The sequence below is a fragment of the Mustela erminea genome, chromosome 6 (genome assembly GCF_009829155.1).
Source record: "Mustela erminea isolate mMusErm1 chromosome 6, mMusErm1.Pri, whole genome shotgun sequence".
In the NCBI taxonomy this organism is placed as follows: domain Eukaryota; kingdom Metazoa; phylum Chordata; class Mammalia; order Carnivora; family Mustelidae; genus Mustela; species Mustela erminea.
In genome coordinates, this window is record NC_045619.1 from 55,273,151 (window position 1) to 55,294,642 (window position 21,492).

General features: G+C 39.7%; 1 protein-coding gene across 5 annotated transcripts in view; it reads left to right on the top strand.

Moving 5' to 3' along the window:
• Positions 1-8,640, top strand: part of BCL2L14 (BCL2 like 14) — a 51,886-nt gene extending 43,246 nt beyond the window's left edge. For 3 of the 5 annotated variants that reach the window (XM_032347327.1, XM_032347325.1, XM_032347326.1), the window contains exons 6-8: positions 1,269-1,339; positions 3,463-3,729; positions 7,927-8,639. In XM_032347327.1, the coding sequence (XP_032203218.1) occupies positions 1,269-1,339; positions 3,463-3,729; positions 7,927-7,965 (377 nt within the window). In that variant the 3' untranslated portion in view covers positions 7,966-8,639. Of the gene's footprint in view, positions 1-1,268; positions 1,340-3,462; positions 3,730-7,926 lie in introns of all 5 variants that reach the window. The other 2 variants (XM_032347329.1, XM_032347328.1) reach the window with 1 other exon arrangement.
• The last annotated feature ends 12,852 nt before the right edge of the window (positions 8,641-21,492 follow it).

Here is a 21,492-nt window from a genome sequence, read left to right on the forward strand (position 1 = left end):
CAGAGTGAGCGGCTGGAGGAGAGGGGTTCCCTCTGGGTGCACTGAGAAGAAAGGTGTCTCCACTTTCCTGCAATCCCCTGGCTGTCTGGGTGACATAAAGTGATACCCCGCGCCAGGCTCAAGCTAAGGCTCTTGTCCCCTAAGTACATGAGAAATTGGGGCCCCAGTTACAGGGGCCGCAGCATCAGAGAAAACCTCCGCAGGGGCTATGAAGACCCTCGTTCTTGCTTCTCCCGCAGGACCTGGGTCTCAGACCTCTGCCTACCTTGCCTTTCGCTGTTCATTCTTGGGATCAGACTGGCTGGCTGGAAAGTAGCCAGACGATGTCCCGGCCTGCCTTTCCCTCTTATCTGGAACAAACATGAGCAGTCCACGACTTCAGAGATGGTTGCATGAATGATAAGTGCCACTGGATCGGTCACTAGCTTTTCTCTGTTTGGATCCTGTTCTGGGGCAACCGCCATTTTCCCTTGTGGGTAGCTTGTTTTGAGATGAGAAAAATCATACTCTGCTCCCCCTCACTCCCCCATTCCAACATCTACACCACAGAAACTGTAGCCAGCTCTCTCTCCACCTGCCATTTTAGCCTTTGGGGTGGGAGAACTTAATCATTTTATTTATTTCTACCCCACCTGGTTGTAAAGACAGCAAAGTTTACATTGTTAGTAAGAGAAAATAAATCCCACTTGAAAGATAATGGAAAATGAAAACACTCGCGGGGAAAGAAGATGGGTTTAGGAATGAGTTTAATTCCCAAAATGCAGGCCAGGAAGACGGTATCCTCTCTCACATGGGAGCCCCAAATTTGGCTCTACAGTTTCTAGCAGCACAAAGGGGGGAATATGAACCAAATGGAATTTATGGTGTCCACATGGAAAAATCACCGTCTACTAAGGAGAATCCTACAGACCAGAGAGAAAGTTCTCCTGAATATCTTCAGAGATGGGATCCTGAGCAGTGGAAGTAACATCTTCAAAGCCATTCTTACAATAAGTATATGATGCATTTCGTGGTGAGAAGTGGGGCGCTGAGGGGAAAAAAGAAGAAAGGAAAGGAGGGGTCTGTAGGAGACGGTGGCTGGAGTAGTTTGTGCCTTGTCAGACAAGGTGGGGTAAGAGTTAAGTTGCTAAGAATTATGAAGCACGTGTCTCCCTCAGTCCCTAAGCTGGCTACCCGTATTGTCCCTGGGGAGAAAAAAAAAAAATTAAGATTATATTTTTTCTTAAAAAAAATAAATAACGGGAATTTCCCCCCCCCCCCCCCGACAGATGGAGAAGACGAGATAATAGCGAAAATCGTTGAGCTGCTGAAATATTCAGGGGATCAGTTGGAAAGAGAGGTATGGAGCTTCTTGAACTAAAGTGATTTCTTTCTGTGCCCACGCTCTGGGACAGAGAATGGAATCGTACTCCAGATTGTATTCCTTTGCAAGTTCTGGTTTCCACTTAGTCCTAAATTTTATTTCCCTTGGAGTGAAAATTCTTCATGCTGGCAGCATCTCAAAAATGAATCACTTTGGAAAACATAAGTAAACCTTCTGGAGCCTCCCTGGAATTTTTGAAAATGAAAAATGTAACTTTGTTATTGCAAGAAAAGACACCAATAAATTAAAATTTGCTGAATAGAATTATGAATCTAGTTCCCCATGTAACTGATCCTTGGGGAAGTTCAGACTCTCGCATTCGCCCTGCAGTCTGGATATTAATGTCCCACGCTTGGCTCCAAGGCTGGAGTCCTTCCCAAAATCTCCCCCGAAAGTGGTCGGGCTGTTCTCTGCTCAAGGTCTCTCTCAGCAATTTGGCCAGGGAGGCGGGTAAAGTGTTATTTGGAGAACTTGGCCTTCCTGCTGTTTAGAAGTTGAGACTACATCATTCCAGTCTGTAAGGAGTGAGAGTGCCTTCAGATACAGAGCTGGGGAGCGGGACCGCACTGTCATCAGAGGGGAGTTCCGTGTGGCTCCCCATAGACTGTCGAGTAGTCTCTAGGGTGTGTTGGTCAGGGACTGGCCTGTGGACCCATTTCCTCATCCTACCAGGATCAGTGGGAGGAAGTCTGGCCTCATGGGGCTTGTGCAGGAGGAGAAAAGCACTATCTGGCCGACCAGACTTCCCCTGTCCCGACATGCTCAGCAGCTCCTCTCCCCATGCATCTGTCAGGGGTGTGCCCAGCAGACCCGGGGTGGTGCAGAATGAGAAACAGAGAGAACCAGGGACATAGCATAAAGAAAAGAGAACAGGGTGTGTGAGCTCCAGGTCCACAAGTAGAGGAACAGGAGTGCAGAGAAAGAACATCGAACATGCCTGCCTATGTTTCTCCAGAACTAACATCAGTGGATAGGAATCACAGGGCGATTGATTGCCCCATTCTAGGAATGGGCTTTCTAGCACTCAAGACCGACTTGTTCACAAGGAATGAGGTTCTTGAAAATTTCAAGGAGATGCTGATGACCAGCCAGCAGCACAGGACTTGAACTGGGAGGGACCTACTCGAATCCTTGAGGATTCTTTATAGCTTGAAGATTCTGTGGCTTTCTCATGGCCTTCTCCTTCCCAGCCTCCCTAAACGGTGACTTGCATTGAGTCCTGGAGGCAAGAAACGGGAGGTGGCAGGAAGCCGACCTCCATGGTTAGAGGGAGAGAAATGCTTTCCTTTTCACCCCATAAATCACTACTTTTTAAAAATCTCCCTTTTGTTGATGATTTGGGGTGATACTTTACATTCTTTATGTAGAGAACATGATTGTTTCCCCAGTAGCAGACATGGGTAGGAACACACAGACGGTCTGACTTTGCCGTGTGGGTGGGGGTTCCCACCAGGCCAGGACAGTGACGATGGGGAGGGCCACTCCATCCATGCTGCAGACGCCATTCATCCCGGAAAGCCCATGAGGCCTCCTCCAGCCCCTGCCTGAGAGGCCAGGCAGAGGCAGGGGCCACCCGAAGGAGCAAGGCTGGGACAGGCCAGGGCCCTCTGTGGAAGATATTTCTTTCTGGCATTTGATTTCCCTACTGTTGTGGCAAGCGCAGGCTTCCAGCTACCCACTGGGGTTTGAATCGAGCTGCTTCCACTGGGCCCCTGGTCAAAAGCAGGATGGTGAGGACACTAGCTCTTCTTGCTTCAGATTTGTAATTCAGACAGGCTCCTTGTGTATCACAAAAGTTGGGGGTATTGGGCTGGGCTCACATCAAGAACATTGCTCCACCAGAATCTTTATACAACAACAGATGCACCCCCAGAATATTCCTTTTAGAAACAATATTTATTGAGAACCTGCTTAGCTTAGCATTCCCCAGAGACAGAACTAGAGGACTTCTAAGGAAACATGGAGTCCTCGCTCACTAAGAAATTTCTGTATGACTGGAATCAAGGGTTTCCCACTGAGTGTGCGGGTGGCCACCGCAGAGCTCAGGTCTGCTCCCCGGGGCCAGGCTGCTCACTGATCGCATCTCTTCTTGTACGCAGCTGAAGAAGAACAAGGCTTTAATGAACAACTTCCAGGACCAGCTGTCCTACCCTGTTTTCAAGACCATCACGGACCACTTCTTAAGGGGTGTGGACACCAGGGGAGAATCAGAGGTCAGAGCTCGGGGCTTTAAGGCTGCCCTTGCAATAGACGTCACGGCCAAGCTCACTGCCATCGACAACCACCCCATGAACAGGGTTCTGGGTTTTGGAACCAAGTACCTGAAAGACAACTTCTCACCCTGGGTCCAGCAGCAGGGTGGATGGGTAAGCGGATCCTGTCTCAGAATCAGTCTTCCCAGATTCAGAGAAGGCGGAATGGAAAGTTACGGTTTTGTTTTGTTTCTTTTTTTTTTTTTTTTTTTTACATGAAGGGAACACATCTTTGAAGCGGCTCTCATGGATTTAGAACAGCCGAGTGGCAAGAGATAGATCCCAGTGATGGGAACATATTTTTAGTGATTATCTTCCTCATCAATAAATATTTACTGGACTCCCAAAGGGGACAGGAGTATGTGTGTTGGAGGGGAGTCACTGGTCAAATAGAACAGGAAATGCAGAGATAGTGAGATATAAAATGTTTAGATAGATATAATTTCTGTTTTTGCAAATTGTGGAGGCAGCAGAAGTCTTGGCAGTGAGACAAGGAGAGGCAAACAGTTCCTTATTCTCTCAGATGCTGACAGGCAGAGGGAGAGATGGCGCTCACGATATTTGGTCATTGCTGCTTGGACCCAGTCGTTCTGACAGGGACATTTCCATACAAACCAAAAGGCAAACAGTGAAACTTGTGTCTGTTTATTTGTTTGCTTTTTAAATTAAGTTTATTTATTTATTTTTTAGTAATCTCTGTACCCAGTGTGGGGCTCAAATTCACAACCTTGAGATCAGGAGTCACAAACTCTTCCCACTGAGCCAGCCAGGCGCCCCACATTTGTGTCTAACTCCTTGCTATCAGGCAGAACAGACCACTTCACCCCCATGCTTCAGACTCACCCCTCCGCCATCCTTTATCCTCATTCCGTGGGATTTCCTCCAAGCTGCCATAACCTCGTAAGGTTAACCTCTTCAAAACGCTTTAACCTATCGCTTTAAATCTCAGTAGGCTCAGGGCACTTTTGTCTGTTCAAACCCTTCCCTGGAATGACAGGCCTTTGCCCCACATTATCCTTAGTCATCCTTCCACCAAAACGGTCTAAGAGTACCAGGTTTGATTCTGCTCTACGCATGGCCCAGCATGGCCCTGCAGCCTTCACACAGGCTTGTATCTTGGCTACCAGAAGGAAAATATAGCTGATCTTGATAAAGGGCGGAAGGCACCAGCGTGGACTTCAGTGGCTGCCTATTGATATTGTAGCTGCCTATTGATGTCACCTAGTTTTCTGTTCCTTTCCTATTTTCCTCATTTGCACCAGATATGGTAGCCTTCAGTGACTGATCTGAACAACTAAGTTCTCAAGTATTCTAAACTCAAGCTAAAAGAGGGATAGATAATTTGACTTTATTTTGGCTTTATCTGTTCTATCTTCCAGGACCCCCACAAGTCCCTTCCCTGCCCCAGAGACTTTCCTGACCATTCTAGCTTAAGTGCCTCACCAGCCTCTGAACTCTTATAAGGCCTCATGTCTGCACCATAATTATATACAGGAAAGAACCATTCTTGTGGGTCTTGTAGGTATATTTTTCCAAAGAGATTGTAATTACCAACTGAGCTCACAAGCCTGTTCTCAAAAGTCTGTTTAGTTAGTTAATGGAGCTGGAAGGCCAAAAGTGTCCTATAAAAAGGTGATACCAAAAGCACAAACAACAAAAGAAAAAATAAATCAGACTTACATCAAATTTAAAACTTGTCGGGACGCCTGGGTAGCTCAGTTGGTTAAGCGGCTGCCTTCGGCTCAGGTCATGATCCCAGTGTCCTAGGATTGAGTCCCACATCGGGCTCCTTGCTCGGTGGGGAGCCTGCTTTTCCTTCTGCCTCTGCCTGCCTCTCTGTCTGCCTGTGCTTGCTTGCTCTCTTTCCCTCTATCCCTGACAAATAAATAAAATCTTTAAAAAAAAAAATTTAAAACTTGTCTCCTTCAAAAGAAACTACCAAGAAAGTGAAAAGACAGCCTACAGAATGGGAAAAAATATGTTCAAATCACAAATTGGATAAGGAACTTGTATTCAGAATATGTAATAAACTCTTACAACTCAACAGAAAAAGACAAACCCCAATTTTTAAAATGGGCAGTGGATTTGAATAAACATTTTTCTGAAGAAGATATACAAATGACCAATAAGCACATGAAGAGATGCTTGATTTACATAGTCATTTCAACATTAGGGGAATGCAAATCAAAACAGCAATGAGCGGCACCTGGTGGCTCAGTTGGTTCAGTGTCTGACTCTCGATCTCAGCTCAGGTCTTGATCTCAGGGTCATGAGTGGAAGCCCCACACTGGGCTCCACGCAGGGCTTAGAACCTACTTAAAAAACAACAACAGCAAAACACAATGAGATATCATTTCACACCCACTAGCCGTGCTTCCCTTTGGAAGCAATCTGGCAATTCTGCAAAACATCAGAGTTACCAATTCTGCTCTTAGGTATCTACCCAAGAAAACTGATAATAAATGTTCCTATAAAAACTTATACATGAATGATCCTAGTAGCATTCATTATTCATAATAGCCAAAAAGTGGAAACAACCCAAATGTTCATCAGTGATGAATGATGACTGGAAATATCAAAGTGGTATGCCCCTACAATGGAACAGTCTTTAGCCATGAAAAGGAATAGAACAGGTGGATAAACCTTTTTTTTTTTCAATTTTTTAAAATTTAAATTCAATTAATTAACATATAGTGTATTATTAATTTCAGAGGTAGAGTTCAGTGATTCCTCAGTCTTACATAATACCCAGTGCTCATTACATCACGTGCCTCCCTCAATGTCCCAGACACATGAACTTTGAAAACATTATGCTAAGTGAAAGAAGTTAGACAAAAGGGCCCTATATTATATGAGTCTATTTTTATGAAATATCCAGAATGGGCAAATTCATAGAGACAGACGAGAGGGAATGGGGAGTGACTGCTAACGAATAAGGAGTTTCTTTCTGTGTGATGAAAATGTTCTAAAATCAGGCAGAGTGGTTGGTTGCACAACTCTGTGAATACACCAAAAGCTACTGAATTATATACTTTAAAAGGATGAATTCTATGGTACATTTCAATACATCTGTTGTGGAAAATGGTGGTTCTAATTCTAGTAAGCAAATAAAAAGAGGAAATATATAAGAATATATTTTTATTTACTTATTTTTTAATTTGGCTGCTGGTGCTAGAGAGGAAAACAGTATCTATGTAGAGAAAATACATGGATTTTTGGTTGAGATAATAAAGGCATTCTCAAAGGTTTGGGAATTTGATGGCATTTAAAAAAATTACTTGTAATTTATTAGTTTACTTTTCCAGGCCATCATAACTCCTATTTTAAGTCTTGGCCACATTTAGGTTTAATTTGGAGCATGTAGCTGGAAATTAGGAGAGGGAGAAAAAAGAATGAGAGAGAAAGGACTAATTTTCCCAGAGCCGATAGAAAAGGACTTGCAAAAAATAAAGGAGGATGTTGATAAAAGAATATTTACACATTGATAGGAGTTATTGAATGCGGAGGAGATGTGGACTGAGACCTGTGTTTAGTGTCCATGAATAGGAAAGAAAGATGATGTTGGGGTGGCAAGCGTCTAGGAACTTCCATTGGCCCCAGGTATTTTGGTGGCTCTCCAGGGTGTGTCCTTATAGTGGTGAAGAAGGAAGAAAATGATTCCCATGCCCAAGGGTTCCAGGATTCCTGACTATCTCAGTATTCTGCATTTCACACAGGCGCATCTAATCTTCCCAACTAAACTGTAGATCTATGGGCTGGCTTAAGTATTTTATGCCTTTTAAGTATTTTACACCTGTTCTTTCTATATACATCATAGATTTTCAGCCAGTTCTCCTAACATAACGAATCAATCAAATGAGTAGCAACCGTATCTAAAAAGCCTGCTAAACAAACTGCCATGAGATTTTAATTCACTCGGCCATTTTTCCTCATTGTAAAGCACTGTTCAAATAGTTATGCTGTAACTGCAACCTCACCCATTTTACAGTAAATTGTAGGGAGATGTTTACAACCTCCCTAGTCTTCAACCTTTTAGCATGTACTCTTTTGAATTTTAAATACAACATCAAAGCTTTTCCCCATCTAGCTTGTTAGCCGTGGATGTATAACATAACTCCTTAGCATATGTTCTCCTTCCAGAATAGCAAGGCTGCTGGTCATCTTCCCAGACCCTCCCCCAAATCCTACCATAGTCTCAGAAGTCTGGGTCCTGCCTGGGATAAGAGAGCCGAATTCACAGCTGTCTGTTTTCAGTTCAACCGTCAGTCAGACTTGGAATGTTATGTGTCTATTTCTCTTGTTCCTCTCTAGGAAAAAGTACTTGGAATATCACATGAAGAGGTAGACTGAAGCATCAGAAGAGTTGTCATCTGGAATACACATGATTCAGCTGGGATCCTGTCTACACTGGTTTCAGCATAGAATGTGGGAGAAAATATGAATGTGCAAGGCAAAGGTTTCCCAAATCATTGTTCCTGTGAATCCAGAGGCATCAGGAGAGTCCTCGTCTGTCTCCAGCTCACAGAATGTAGCGTGGCCCATGACAACCATGTTTTTCAGGTCCTCCACTGAATGCGGGAGGAAGTCTAGGAAGACAAGTGGTAATTTTCCGTTCAAACATTCAGAACAGAAGCTATCATCTTGCTTCTGTTGGCCACCTTAGGGAAATTTTGTTCCAGATATTTGCGGACTCCATGAGGGTGAAATGATAAATAGTGCATGTGCTTACTCTTTGGTTTCTAGAACTATTTATTTTTAAGCTACACTTGGGATGGCGTAATAATGGCATTCTTTCAAGCCTACCTTTAGGAAGATGTTGCTATTTGTGTCGGTAGACAAAGTTCAAAGAGAATCAAGTTCACTGCACTAGTTTGGGGAGATACAGCCATATCTGCCATTTGACTCATTCCCCTAGAAAAATTCTTTGGCAGTTGGAAACACTTGGATTTGGCAGAAAATAATTACTCCTACCATGCTTAACCGTCTCAGTGACCCCACCTCTATTTCTTAAGGTCTCTGAAATTTTCTTTTCTTTTTTCTTTTTTCTTTCTTTCTTTTTTCTTTTTTTTTTTTTTTTTTTGGTGGTGGTGTAACAAATAGTCACTGGTAAAATAAATACATGGAAAGACCACTGCCAAAAGAGTACCTAGTGGTTAAAAGAAGTAAAAAGTAATAGTACTAAGATCTCTGTAAGGATCAATGAGTTAATTTATAAAAAGTGCTTACAACAGTGCTTGGTATTTAGTGCTGAGTTTTCACTTATGATCAGTATTATGTGCTGCCCTCAAAGATGAAAATTTCCTCTCAAAGCAGTCACTGATTGTTTTTCTGAAATTGATCCTGTTCAGAATGAGGTTTTATGGTAAGTGAGATATGTTTCACAATTGTTTAACAATTATTTAAGACAATAATTATTAAAACAATTTAAAAAATACTTTCAAATTAAAATCTTAAAAATTTCTGGATCCGTTGCTCTGGATGTAGCCTGATGTAAAACAGATGTTTAATAAACCTTTGATGAACAAATAAATGGATAAATTAATCAGACATATATTCAGCTTTGTGAGAAAATTGGACCTATCTAATATTGCATGCTTCACTACTCTACCAGTCTTAATTAAAATGAGTTTTGCCCCCAACATACACACGCACAGAAAATCATAAATGTTAGGGATAAAGGAGTTTCCTTTTACAGAAGGAAGCACTGGAGACTGCCTCTTTTCCCATGTTGATCCAACCATTCCACACTATTTGCAGTTTCCCAAATGTATCCTGCAACATTGTACCTCTAAGCCCCCATAACAATAGTTTCTCCACTTGTCATGTCCCTGCCTCCTGGTCCTCTCTCCCCTTATTTCCACTGATTGAATTAACTCCAACCTATCTTTCCAAATTTACTCCTTTCTTTCCTCTAGGAAACATTTGCTAAGCCTCCCTTGGCTGCCATAGGGCTATACTTGGATGCCTTTCCTCAAAAGCATGCACCATAACACACTGTTTATAGACAGTATACCTAATACATTATGCCATAAGAACTAGTCTTTTGCACTGGATTATAAACTTTTGTAAACAAGTATTTTGTCTAATTTAACTTTGTCTATCTAATGCCTGGGACATTTTTAATGTACAACTGCAAAATTATGTACCCTTGTCTTGCTGCTATAACCTGTAAATCATTGAGATTGGAGTATGGCCCAAGATACATGTCATTTTAACAAACTCTCCAAATGTTCCAATATTATTTGCAGCTTCCAGCCAAGATGAAGTAGTAGTAACTGAGTTTAATCTCCTGCTTAAAACACTGGGGGGAAAAAAACAGATGAAATATATGAAAGAATAGTTTTCAGTTTTCAAGACATTGTGCATCAGGTAATGAAGGATTGGTCCTGAAGAGATGAAAAATAAAGGAAGCCCTGTGACTGCCCAGGAGTACTGCAGATAGAGTTTCCAAGCTATGCTGGAGGGAGGGGAACCCACATAGGGCTCAGCAGTCTCCCAGAGTAGAGGAAATAGAATCTTAGAGTCTGGGAAGGTCAGGGAGCTCAAGTCTGCAGGGCAAATAATGGACAGAAGGGAATGGCACACAAAGCTCTATCCCATGTCTAGAGATTTATGGACAGTCCTCTCAAGTTTTCAGATGGCTACTGATCAGCACATGTGTGTGAAGAAGTTATTGAGAGGAACGCTCTCCAACGTTCAAGCTCACACAGGGCTGGGAGTAGCCCCCTTTTCCACTAGCCAGAATAGAAAAACCTCAAAATTTGCATGGCAGTAGGTAGAAAACCCAGAAAAACTTTGCCTCAGTATTGGGGGAAAAAAAAAAAAAAAGCTTTAGATTAGACATTCTTCTGGTTCTGCCCAACAAAGATGAAGAGCAAGAACCAAACAGGATTAAGCTATGATCAAGTAACTTAGCTGTGTTCCAGAACAAAGCTCAAGAATCTTTTTAGGATCACAAAAATATCCAACACCCAACAAGGTAACATTTACAATGTCTGACACCTAATAAAAAATTACAAGTATGTAAAGAAGCAGGAAAATGAGACCTATAATGAGAAAAAATAAAGAAAAGCCAACCCAGAAATGATACAGCTGATATAATTAAACAAGACATGAAAACTACTATAACTATATTCCATATATTCAATAAACTGGAGGGAAGGCTGAACATGTGAAGAACACATAGAAATTATACATATGACTCAAATCAGAAGAAATCTAGAACTCTGAGATGAAAAACACATTGCATTGAATTAATAGCAAAAAGACATTGTAAAAGAATAGATAAGAAACTGAAAGACATAGCCACAGAAATAAGGCTGGGGAGAAAACATTAACAGAGTAACAGTGAATTGTGAGATGACTTCTACTGGCCTAATTTAGGTGTAGTTGGAGTGATGATTTCAAAATTTGATGAAAACTATACACCCACAGAGCCAAAAAAGAGTCAATGAACACCAAGCACACACACCAAAAAATGTGGGCAACTCCACATTATAAGGCAGCTCACAAACTGCTCATAACCAGTGATAAAGAAAAAATACTTAAGAAGCCAGAGAAAGAGCACCTGGGTAGCTCAGTTTGCTAAATGACTGCCTTTGGCCCAGTTCAGGATCTTGGAGTCCTGGGATCAAGCTCCACATTGGTCTCCCTGCTCAGAGGGGAGTCTGCTGCTCTCTTTTCCTCTGCCCCTGCCCACCTCTCATTTGCTTGCTCTCTTTCTGTCTCAAATAAATAAATACATTCTTTAAAAAAGAAAGAAAGAAACCAGAGGAAAAAGATACATACAGAGAAACTAAAATAAAAACAGCAAACTTTTCTTGGGAAATGATACGAGACAGAAAAAAATAGAGTAACATCTTCAAAATAGCAGAGAAAAAAAAAATGTTAACACGAAATTCTATACCCAACAAAAATATGTTTAAAAAAACGAAGGTACTTTGTGAGATATACAAAAGCTAAAAATTTCATACAAGTAGATTTGAACTACAAAAAATTATAAAGGATGTCCTTTAGGGAGAAGGAACATTATACTACATAGAAATCTTTTCTACAGAAAGAGCCCTGGAAATGATAAATATGTGAGTGAATATAAGACTCTCTTCCTTATTTAAATCTCTTACTTAAAAGATAATGGAGGGGGAGGCACCCGGGTGGCTCAGTTGGTTAAGTGTCTGCCTTCACCTCAGGCCATGATCCTGGGGTCCTGGGATTGAGCCCCATTGTGCTCTCTGCTCAGCAGGGAGCCTGCTTCTCCCTCTCCCTCTGCTTGCTGCTCTGCCTACTTCTGCTCTCTCTCTGTGTGAAATAAATAAATAAATCTTTAAAAAATATATAAAAATTCTCTTTTAAAAAAATAAAAGATAATGGATCATTTAAAAGAAAAATAGTATATTATAGTGTTTTTAACATACATAGAATAAAATATATGACAATACTACAGAGGCTGGGAAGAGATGAAGGTACAATTTTAAGTCTCCCCACTATACATGAAGTGTATAATTTCACTTGAAAGTAGACTTGTAAGTTAAAAATGTATGCTATAAATCTAAAAAGCCACAGAAATGTATATATACGCCTACTAGTCACAGAAGATTTATAGTTAATAAACCCAACAAAGGTGATAAACTGGAATTATAAAAAATACTTAATCTAAAAATAAAGCAGAAAAGGAGGAAAAGGGCAACAAAAGACAGACAAGACAAAAAGAAATCAAATAGCAGGTTGGTATATTAAATCAAACCATATCAATATTTGTGATAAATGAAAATGTCTAAATATCCCAATTAAAAGGCAGAGATTACTGGGTTAGATTTAAAAAGCCAGACCTAGCTATATGTAGTCTACAAAAAGCCACTTTAAATATAAAGACATCATTATGTTAAAAGTAAAAGGGTGGAAAAGTACTATGATAACACTAATCAAAAGAAAGATCGAGTGGCTATATTGACATCAGTCACAAATTTCAGAGCAAAGAATTTAATATTAGTAATTGTCATTTAATAATATGGGTCAATTCATCAAGAGGACATAACAATTATTATTATTTTTTTTTTAGTGGGTCAAGTAATACAGCACAAGAAATGCTCCTTTTACTGCCCATCCACAGGGAAACTTTGTTTTTTAACAGCTCCATTAGGAGACAATACACGAACTATAAAATTCATCCATTTAAAGCATACAATTCAGTGTTCTTTAGTGTGTTCACACAGTTGTGTAACTACCAGTACAGTCTAAGTTTTAAAACATTTTTGTCTTCCCAGAAAGAAACTCCATACTCAAAAGCAGTTCCTGTGTTCCCCAGTCACACTCCTCAGCGCTAGGCCACCACTAATCTACTTTCTGTCTCTGGAATTTTACCTATTCTGGACATTTTTTAAAAAAATTTTTTTAAATTTTTTATAAACATATATTTCTATCCCCAGAGGTACAGGTCTGTGAATCGCCAGGTTTACACACTTCACAGCACTCAGCATAGCACATACCCTCCCCAGTGTCCATAACCCCACCCCCTTCTCCCAAGCCCCCTCCCCCCAGCAACCCTCAGTTTGTTTTGTGAGATTGAGAATAACTTATGGTTTGTCTCCCTCCCAATGCCATCTTGTTTCATTTATTCTTCTCCTACCCCCTTAACCCCCCATGTTGCATCTCCACTTCCTCATATCAGGGAGATCATATGATAGTTGTCTTTCTCCGATTGCCTTGTTTCGCTAAACATGATACCCTCTAGTTCCATCCATGTCGTCACAAATGCCAAGATTTCATTTCTTTTAATGGCTGCATAGTATTCCATTGTGTATATATACAACATCTTCTTTATCCATTCATCTGTGGATGGACATCTAGGTTCTTTCCATAGTTTGGCTATTGTAGACATTGCTGCTATAAACATTTGGGTGCACGTGCCCCTTTGGATCACTACGCTTGTATCTTTAGGGTAAATACCCAGTAGTGCAATTGCTGGGTCATAGGGTAGTTCTATTTTCAACATTTTGAGGAACCTCCATGCTGTTTTCCAGAGTGGTTGCACCAGCTTGCATTCCCACCAACAGTGTAAGAGGGTTCCCCTTTCTCCGCATCCTCGCCAGCATCTGTCATTCCCTGACTTATTAATTTTAGCCATTCTGACTGGCGTGAGGTGATATCTCATTGTGATTTTGATTTGTATTTCCCTGATGCCAAGTGATATGGAGCACTTTTTCATGTGTCTGTTGGCCATCTGGATGTCTTCTTTGCAGAAATGTCTGTTCATGTCTTCTGCCCATTTCTTGATTGGATTATTTGTTCACTAGGTGTTGAGTTTGATAATTTCTTTATAGATTTTGGATACTAGCTTTTTATCTGAGATATCATTTGAAAATATCTTCTTCCATTCTGACGGTTGTCTTTTGTTTTGTTTTGTTGACTGTTCCTTTGCTGTGCAAAAGCTTTTGGTCTAGATGAAATCCCAATAGTTCATTTTTGCCCTTGCTTCCCTTGCCTTTGGTGATGTTCCTAGGAAGATGCTGCTGCGGCTGAGGTCGAAGAGGTTGCTGCCTGTGTTCTCCTCAAGGATTTTGATGGATTCCTTTCTCACATTGAGGTCCTTCATCCATTTTGAGTCTATTTTCATGTGTGGTGTAAGGAAATGGTCCAATTTTTCTGTACGTGGCTGTCCAATTTTCCCAACACCATTTGTTGAAGAGGCTGTCTTTTTTTCCATTGGACATTCTTTCCTGCTTTGTTGAAGATTAGTTGACCATAGAGTTGAGGGTCTATTTCTGGGCTCTCTATTCTGTTCCATTGATCTATGTGTCTATTTTTGTGCCAGTACCATGCTGTCTTGATGATGACAGCTTTGTAATAGAGCTTGAAGTCCAGAATTGTGATGCCACCAACTTTGGCTTTCTTTTTGAATATTCTTTGGCTATTCGAGGTCTTTTCTGGTTCCATATAAATTGTTCCATTTCTTTGAAAAAAATGGATGGTATTTTGATAGGAATTGCATTAAATGTGTAGATTGCTTTAGGTAGCATAGACATTTTCACAATATTTATTCTTCCAATCCAGGAGCATGGAACATTTTTCCATTTCTTTGTGTCTTCCTCAATTTCTTTCATGAGTACTTTATAGTTTTCTGAGTATAGATTCTTAGCTTCTTTGGTTAGGTTTATTCCTAGGTATCTTATAGTTTTGGGTGGACATAACAATTCTAACATTAATGCATCTCTCAGTGTGTTTTTTCCTACACCACCAGAAATTCTCTGACACCAGCTGTTACCCTATAAACCAGCTTAATTAAACTATCTACCCAGAGATTATGTCAGATCCCACAGGTTAAGGGTTTAGTCCCATGAGCCTGGCTCCCCACAACACAGTCTTTAAACATCATGTAGGCTTCGGACCAATAGGCTATAAATCAGAAGTTCCTTCTTGGCTTCAATTAATTTGCTTGAACAGCTAACAGCACTCAGGGAAATATCTCACTGACTAGATTACTGCTCTAATATAAAAGGATAGAACTCAGAAACAGCCAGATGCATAGGGCAAGGCCTGGAGAAAGGAGCATAAAGCTTCTATGTCTTCTCTGAGTGTGCCACTCTCTCAGTACCTATATGTGTTCACCAACCTGGAAGCTCTCCCAGCCTCTTCCTTTGGGTTTTATGGAGGCTTCATTATACTGGCATCATTAATTAAATAATCAGCTATTGGCAATTGATTCAACCTCCTGCCCTCTTCCCTCCCCAGAGTCAGGGGGTGGGACTGAAAGTTCCACCCCCTCAATTCACAGGGTTGGTTCCCTTGACAACCCATCCATAGGTTACCTAGGGACTTTCCAAAAGTTGGCTCATTAACATAACAATAAACACCTTCATTGCTCACATCACTTAGGAAATTCCAAGGGTTTTATTAGTTCTGTGCCTGGAGGAGCAGGGACAAAGACTAAATACATATTTCCTATTATAAATCATAGTATTACAAACCATTAACAGCTCAAAGTACACAAAGCAGAAACTGATAGAATTGCAAGGAATATAGACAAACTCATAACCATGGAGATTTCAATGCCTCTCAATAGCTGATAGAACAGGTAGACAGAAAATCAGTAAGAATACTGTAGACTTCAATGCTGCTAACCCACGAGATCTAATTGACATCATAGAGCATTAAAACCAATAATAGGAGAAAACACATCTTTTTCGGATGCATACAGAACATTTACAAACTATATTCTGGGCCATAAAACAAATGTCAGTAAATTTAAAAGGATTCATATAATACAAAGTATGTTTGCTGAGCACAGTGGAATTAAATTATATATTGGTAGTAGAAAGATATCTAGATAATCCTCAAATGTTTGAAAATTAAATAACCCATGTCTAAATCACCCATGGGTTAAAGAGAAAATTTGAACTAAAAGAAAATGAAAGCATAGCATACCAGACTTTATGAAGAGAACTTAAATACTTATGGGGGTACTTAGTACTTGAGGGGAAATTTATAGCATTGAACACCTACATTAAAAAGAATGGTCATTAATTGATGACTTCAGCTTATACTTTAAACTATAAAAAGCAAATGTAGAGTAGGTGTAAGAAAGGAAATAAAGTGAATCAAAGAAACAGAAAACAGAAAAATAGGGAAAAGCAATGAAACCAAAAGATGGTTTGTTGAGCAGATCAATACAATCTTTAGCTTGACTGATCAGGAGAAAAGGCACAAATTACCAAGGAATGAGAGAGGGAAGGTTACTATAGGTTCTACAGATATTAAAGGGATAATAAGAGAATATTATATGCCAAAATTCAATGACTTAGATGAAACGGACAAATTTATTTTTTTAAAGATTTTATTTATTTGAGAGACAGCATGAGCAGCATGAGGAGGAGAAGGGGAAGCAGACTTCCTGCGGGACAGGGAGGCTGATGAGGGAATTGATCCCAGGCCCCCTCAGAATGAGCAAAATTTTTAAAAGACAAACTACCAAAACTCACTCAAGAAAAACAGAATGTAAAATTTTACATTTCCAAAATGGAAAACATTTTAGCAGTTTCTTTAAAAGTAAAACATCTACCAGTTCACCCAACCATTTCATTCTTAGGAATTTATTCAAAAGAAATGAATTTGGTCTAAAACTTATACCAAATCTAGTAACTATATTTGTTAAAGCCCTAAATGGGAAAAAACATTAACAGTTGAATGAATAAACAAATATGGTATATCCATATAATAGAATACTATTCAGTTAAAAAAAAAAGATTGAACTATTGGTATATGCTGTAACATGAATATGAATCTCTAAGTGAAAACTAAACAAAGCACATGCTATAAATTTATTTATATAAAATTCTAGAAAATGCAATTAATTTATTGTGACAGAAAACAGGTCATCGATTGCCTGGGAATGGAGGGATGGAAAGAAGGAATTACAAAGAGGCAGAAGCATTTTGGGATGATAGAACTGTCAGTTACCTTGTCTTATTATTTTGTGGGTGTATACAACACAAAATGAACTACTGTATACTTCAAATACATGCAGTTTATTGTGTGCTGATTATACCTCAATAAAGCTGTCATAAATTGTTTTTAAGTGAGGGCAAAATGAAACCATTTTGGACTATCAAAAGCACAATTTGTCATGATCAGACCAAATTTGTCATGATCAGACCATAAGATACACCAAAGGAAATTTCTTCAGCCCAAAGGAAAATTATACCATAAACCCAGATCTATAAGAAGAAATGAAAAGCACCAAAAAATAATAATTATATGGGTAAGTAAGAATATTTTACCCATGTTTAATTTTTTAAAAGAGAATTTAAAAATAGAACATAAGTAAATCTTTTAAAAAAATGATTGAAGCAAAAACAATGTATCTTGACGTAATATGTGGAACATGTATGATAATAGAACACAAAAGACTGGAAAGGAGAAATAAAACAAGACTGTTATGAGGTTTTCATATTATATTATGTATATTATTCCTAATAGACTACAGCAAAGTAAAGATATGTACTGTAAATCATACAGCAATGACTACATCTGAGCACAGCTGGTAAGTTCATACTAGAAATCAACTGGACTCCTAAAAGATATGCAATTCAAAAGAAGGCCAGAGAAGAGAAAAAAAAGGAACAGATGGGACAAAAAGAAAATATCAAGATGGCAGACAAAAATCCAACTGTAGCAAAAATTACATTAAATGGCAATGGCTAAAATCTGTAATTAAAAGGCAGAAATAATATTGATAAAATGAGACCCAACTATACACTATGTTTTATGTCTAAACATGAAAGAGAGATAGGTCAAAAGTAAAAGAATAGAAAAATAAATGCAAAACTAGTAAGAAAGTTGGAATGGGAATATTAATATCAAAGTAGACTTCAAGTCAAGAAATATGGTGGCAAAGAGGGACATTACATAATAAAAGTGTGAATTACAAAGAAGACAATGATCCTAAGTCATGGAGAGCTCAAAAATGAAGCAAAAACTGACAAACTGAAAGGGGGAAATAGACAAGTCCACAATTACAGTTGATTTCAACACTCTTTTCCCAGTAATTGATAAAACAGAACAGGAAATCAGCAAAGATCTAGAAGACTTGAACAATAGCATAAATCAAACTGACCTAATTGATCTTTATTGAATACTGTATCCAACAACTGCAGAATATTATTATTAGATAACAAAAATTCAACCAAGTAAATTTTAAAGATCTAATTGACTTTACTGAACAATTCATGAATTGGCAGTATCCCATCAAGCAAGTGGAGGAAAGCTCCAAAGTGCTACAGAAGAGGAAAGGTTTTTAAAGGCAGGACAAGGAAGTTGTAAACAGGAAAAAGGATTAATTAGAGTGAGGTCAAGGAAGTTGTAAACAGGAAAAAGGATTAATTCAGGTGGGGTCACCTTCCTTTGGTGAATAAAAGGATCTTATGAGGTGGATTATTCATCTCCTTTGGAGAATGGGGAGAGCCCATGTGACAGATTACCTTATTGGTGCTGACCAGAAAATTCCCGACAGGTTGAGACTACATTTCTGGGGGAGGGTGAAACTGCAATTAAGTTAAGCATTACACCCCGATTTGTTGATGTGGCCTAGCATAAATTACTCCATTTTGGGCCTGTGATTTTCTTCTTACCACTACTTGAGTGCCCATAAAACATTCACTAAGATAGACGATAGTCTGGCCTATAAAGCAAGTCTCAATAAATTCTAGAGTCAAATTCATACAGAATACTTACGACCCATATGGAACTAAATCTGAAAGTACCAAAATGATACCTGGAAAATCCCCAAATATTTAAAAATTATACATACTTTTATGTAATCCATGGATCAAAGAAGAAATCACAAGTGAAATTTAGAAAATGTTTTAACTGCTTTAAAAAACAAAACAAAAAAAGAAGTGCCTGGGTGACTCAGTTATTAAGTGTCTGCCTTTGGCTCAGGTCATGGTCCCAGGGTTCTGGGATTGAGCCCATCAGGCTCCCTGATTGGTGGGAAGTCTGCTTGTCCCTCTCCCACTCCCTTCTGCTTGTGTCCCCTCTCTTTCTCTGTCAAATAAATAAAATCTTTTTTTAAGAAAAGATTTTATTTATTTATTTGACAGAGATCACAAGTTAAGCTGAAAGGTAGGCAGGGAGAGAGAGGGGGAAGCAGGCTCCCTGCTGAGCAGAGAACCTGAAGTGGGGCTCAATCCCAGGACCCTGGGATCATGACCCGAGCCGAAGGCAGAGGCTTTAACCCACTGAGTCACCCAGGTGCCCCAAAATAAAATCTTTTTTTTTTTTTTTAAGATTTTATTTATTTATTTGTCAGAGAGAGAGAGAGCACAGGCAGAGTGGCAGGCAGAGTCAGAGGGAGAGGAAGGCTCCCCGCGGGGCAAAGAGCCCAATGTGGGACTCGATCCCAGGACGCTGGGATCATGACCTGAGCCGAAGGCAGCTGCTTAACCAACTGAGCCACCCAGACGTCCCCCAAAAATAAAACCTTTTTAAAAAGAAAAATATATATATATATTTTTTAATTTTTTTTTAAAGGTTTTATTTATTTATTTGACAGAGAGAGATCACAAGCAGGCAGAGAGGCAGGCAGAGAGAGAGGAGGAAGCAGGCTCCCGGCTGAGCAGAGAGCCCGATGCGGGGCTCGATCCCAGGACCCTGGGATCATGACCTGAGCCGAAGGCAGCGGCTTAACCCACTGAGCCACCCAGGCGCCCCAAAAAGAAAAAAATATATATTTTAACTGAATGATAATGAAAACATCAAAATTTGTGGGGTGCATCTAAAGCATGCTTAGAGGAAAACATATAGCTTTAAATGATTTTATCATAAAAAGAAGGTCTAAAATCAGTGTCTTAAGCTCTCATCGTCAACAGCTAGCAAATTTAACCCAAATAAGTAAAAGAAAATTTAATCCAAATAAGTTTAATCCAAATAAGTAAAAGGAAATAATGAGAAAACAATGAAACAGAAAACGGACATAGAATAGAGAAGAATAAATTAGAACAAGAGCTGATTTAAAAAAAAAAATCAATAAAGATATACCTTCAGTTTAACTGTCCAAGACACAAATTACCAATGCCAGAAATTAAAACAGACATTGAAAGGATAAGAGACACATTTTAGGCCAATAAACTGAAGCTTAGAGGAAATGGACAAACTCCTCAAAGGCCTAAAAGACAACAATTGACATAGAAAATATAAATAACTCCAAATCTAAACCGAGTTCTTGCTTAAAAACCTGTCCTGATATACATCTGCACCGAAGAATCACAGTATTGCATAAAACTGGAGGTCCCTTAATCCTTTCTTTCCCACGGAACCCCCAAGAGAAAAGGTTCTAATTACAGGACAAAACACATAACTCTTCAAGCCTGTGAAATTGGGTAATGGTAGTGGGGGAGCTTGTGGTAGGATGATCGGAAGTCAAAACGCTCTTAAAATAATCTTTTGTCTGCCATACAGGTAGCATATGATGGGCCGCACACTAAGTCTCTTGTGAGAGGTATAAATTACTCTGGAATGCGGAGCAAGACTAGAGAAGGGGCCAAGAGAGAAGGATTCCTCCAATAGACATCAGCAGAATAGCACACTTCACAGGTGTTTGGCCTCCAGCAGACTCTACCTGTAATACTGTTCATTGCCTAGAATGCCTTAGGTGTAAGCAGCTCTCTGGAACAAGTAGTGGAACTGGCCAATTAAAGAGTCAAGGTTCAGAAAACTCTATTAGAGCCTAATACCAACAAATACTGAGAGATTAAATGAGTGCAGGCATGCCTTGGCAGTTAATTAAAATAGAACAGAGATTAGAATCTCAATCTCCGTTTAGTGTCCTTTTCCCTCCACCCCTGCCAACTGCCTCTGATCAAAATTTTGCACTGGAGTTTTTCATACTCAAACTGGGCATTTCCTGTCCAGGTTAGGTATTAATCAGTTGATTGTTGAGGGGAAAAAAAGGGGGGAGGGGACACTTAGCATAGTACCTGGGGGGCACAGTAAATGCTGGACAAATCTTAGCAAAATTGTCCCTTATTTTTGGCCTCTTAATGGGGAAAGTTTGGCTTTATATGGTGGTTAATGATTAATTTACAAATGCAAATCTTGGGTAGATAATTTGCAGGGTTGGGGAGGAGGGGGCGGTGGTGAGTATGGGTTGTGTTTAACAAACTGGGACAAACTCAGCAAGGCCAGCTTGTTCAGATTCCTCTTCTGTGTCCCTTTGTCTTCTGAGGTAAGGATGCGCCTTTCCTCTGAGTACAGGGAGGGCACTTCTCACATTAGGGTTTGTGACTTGCTTCAGGGGAAGGTCAGAGGGTTCTTCCTGCATATGCCATTTCTCAAATTTCTTCAGCTTAAACTAGTGACTGTGCTAAGGTGCCACATTTTGGTGTA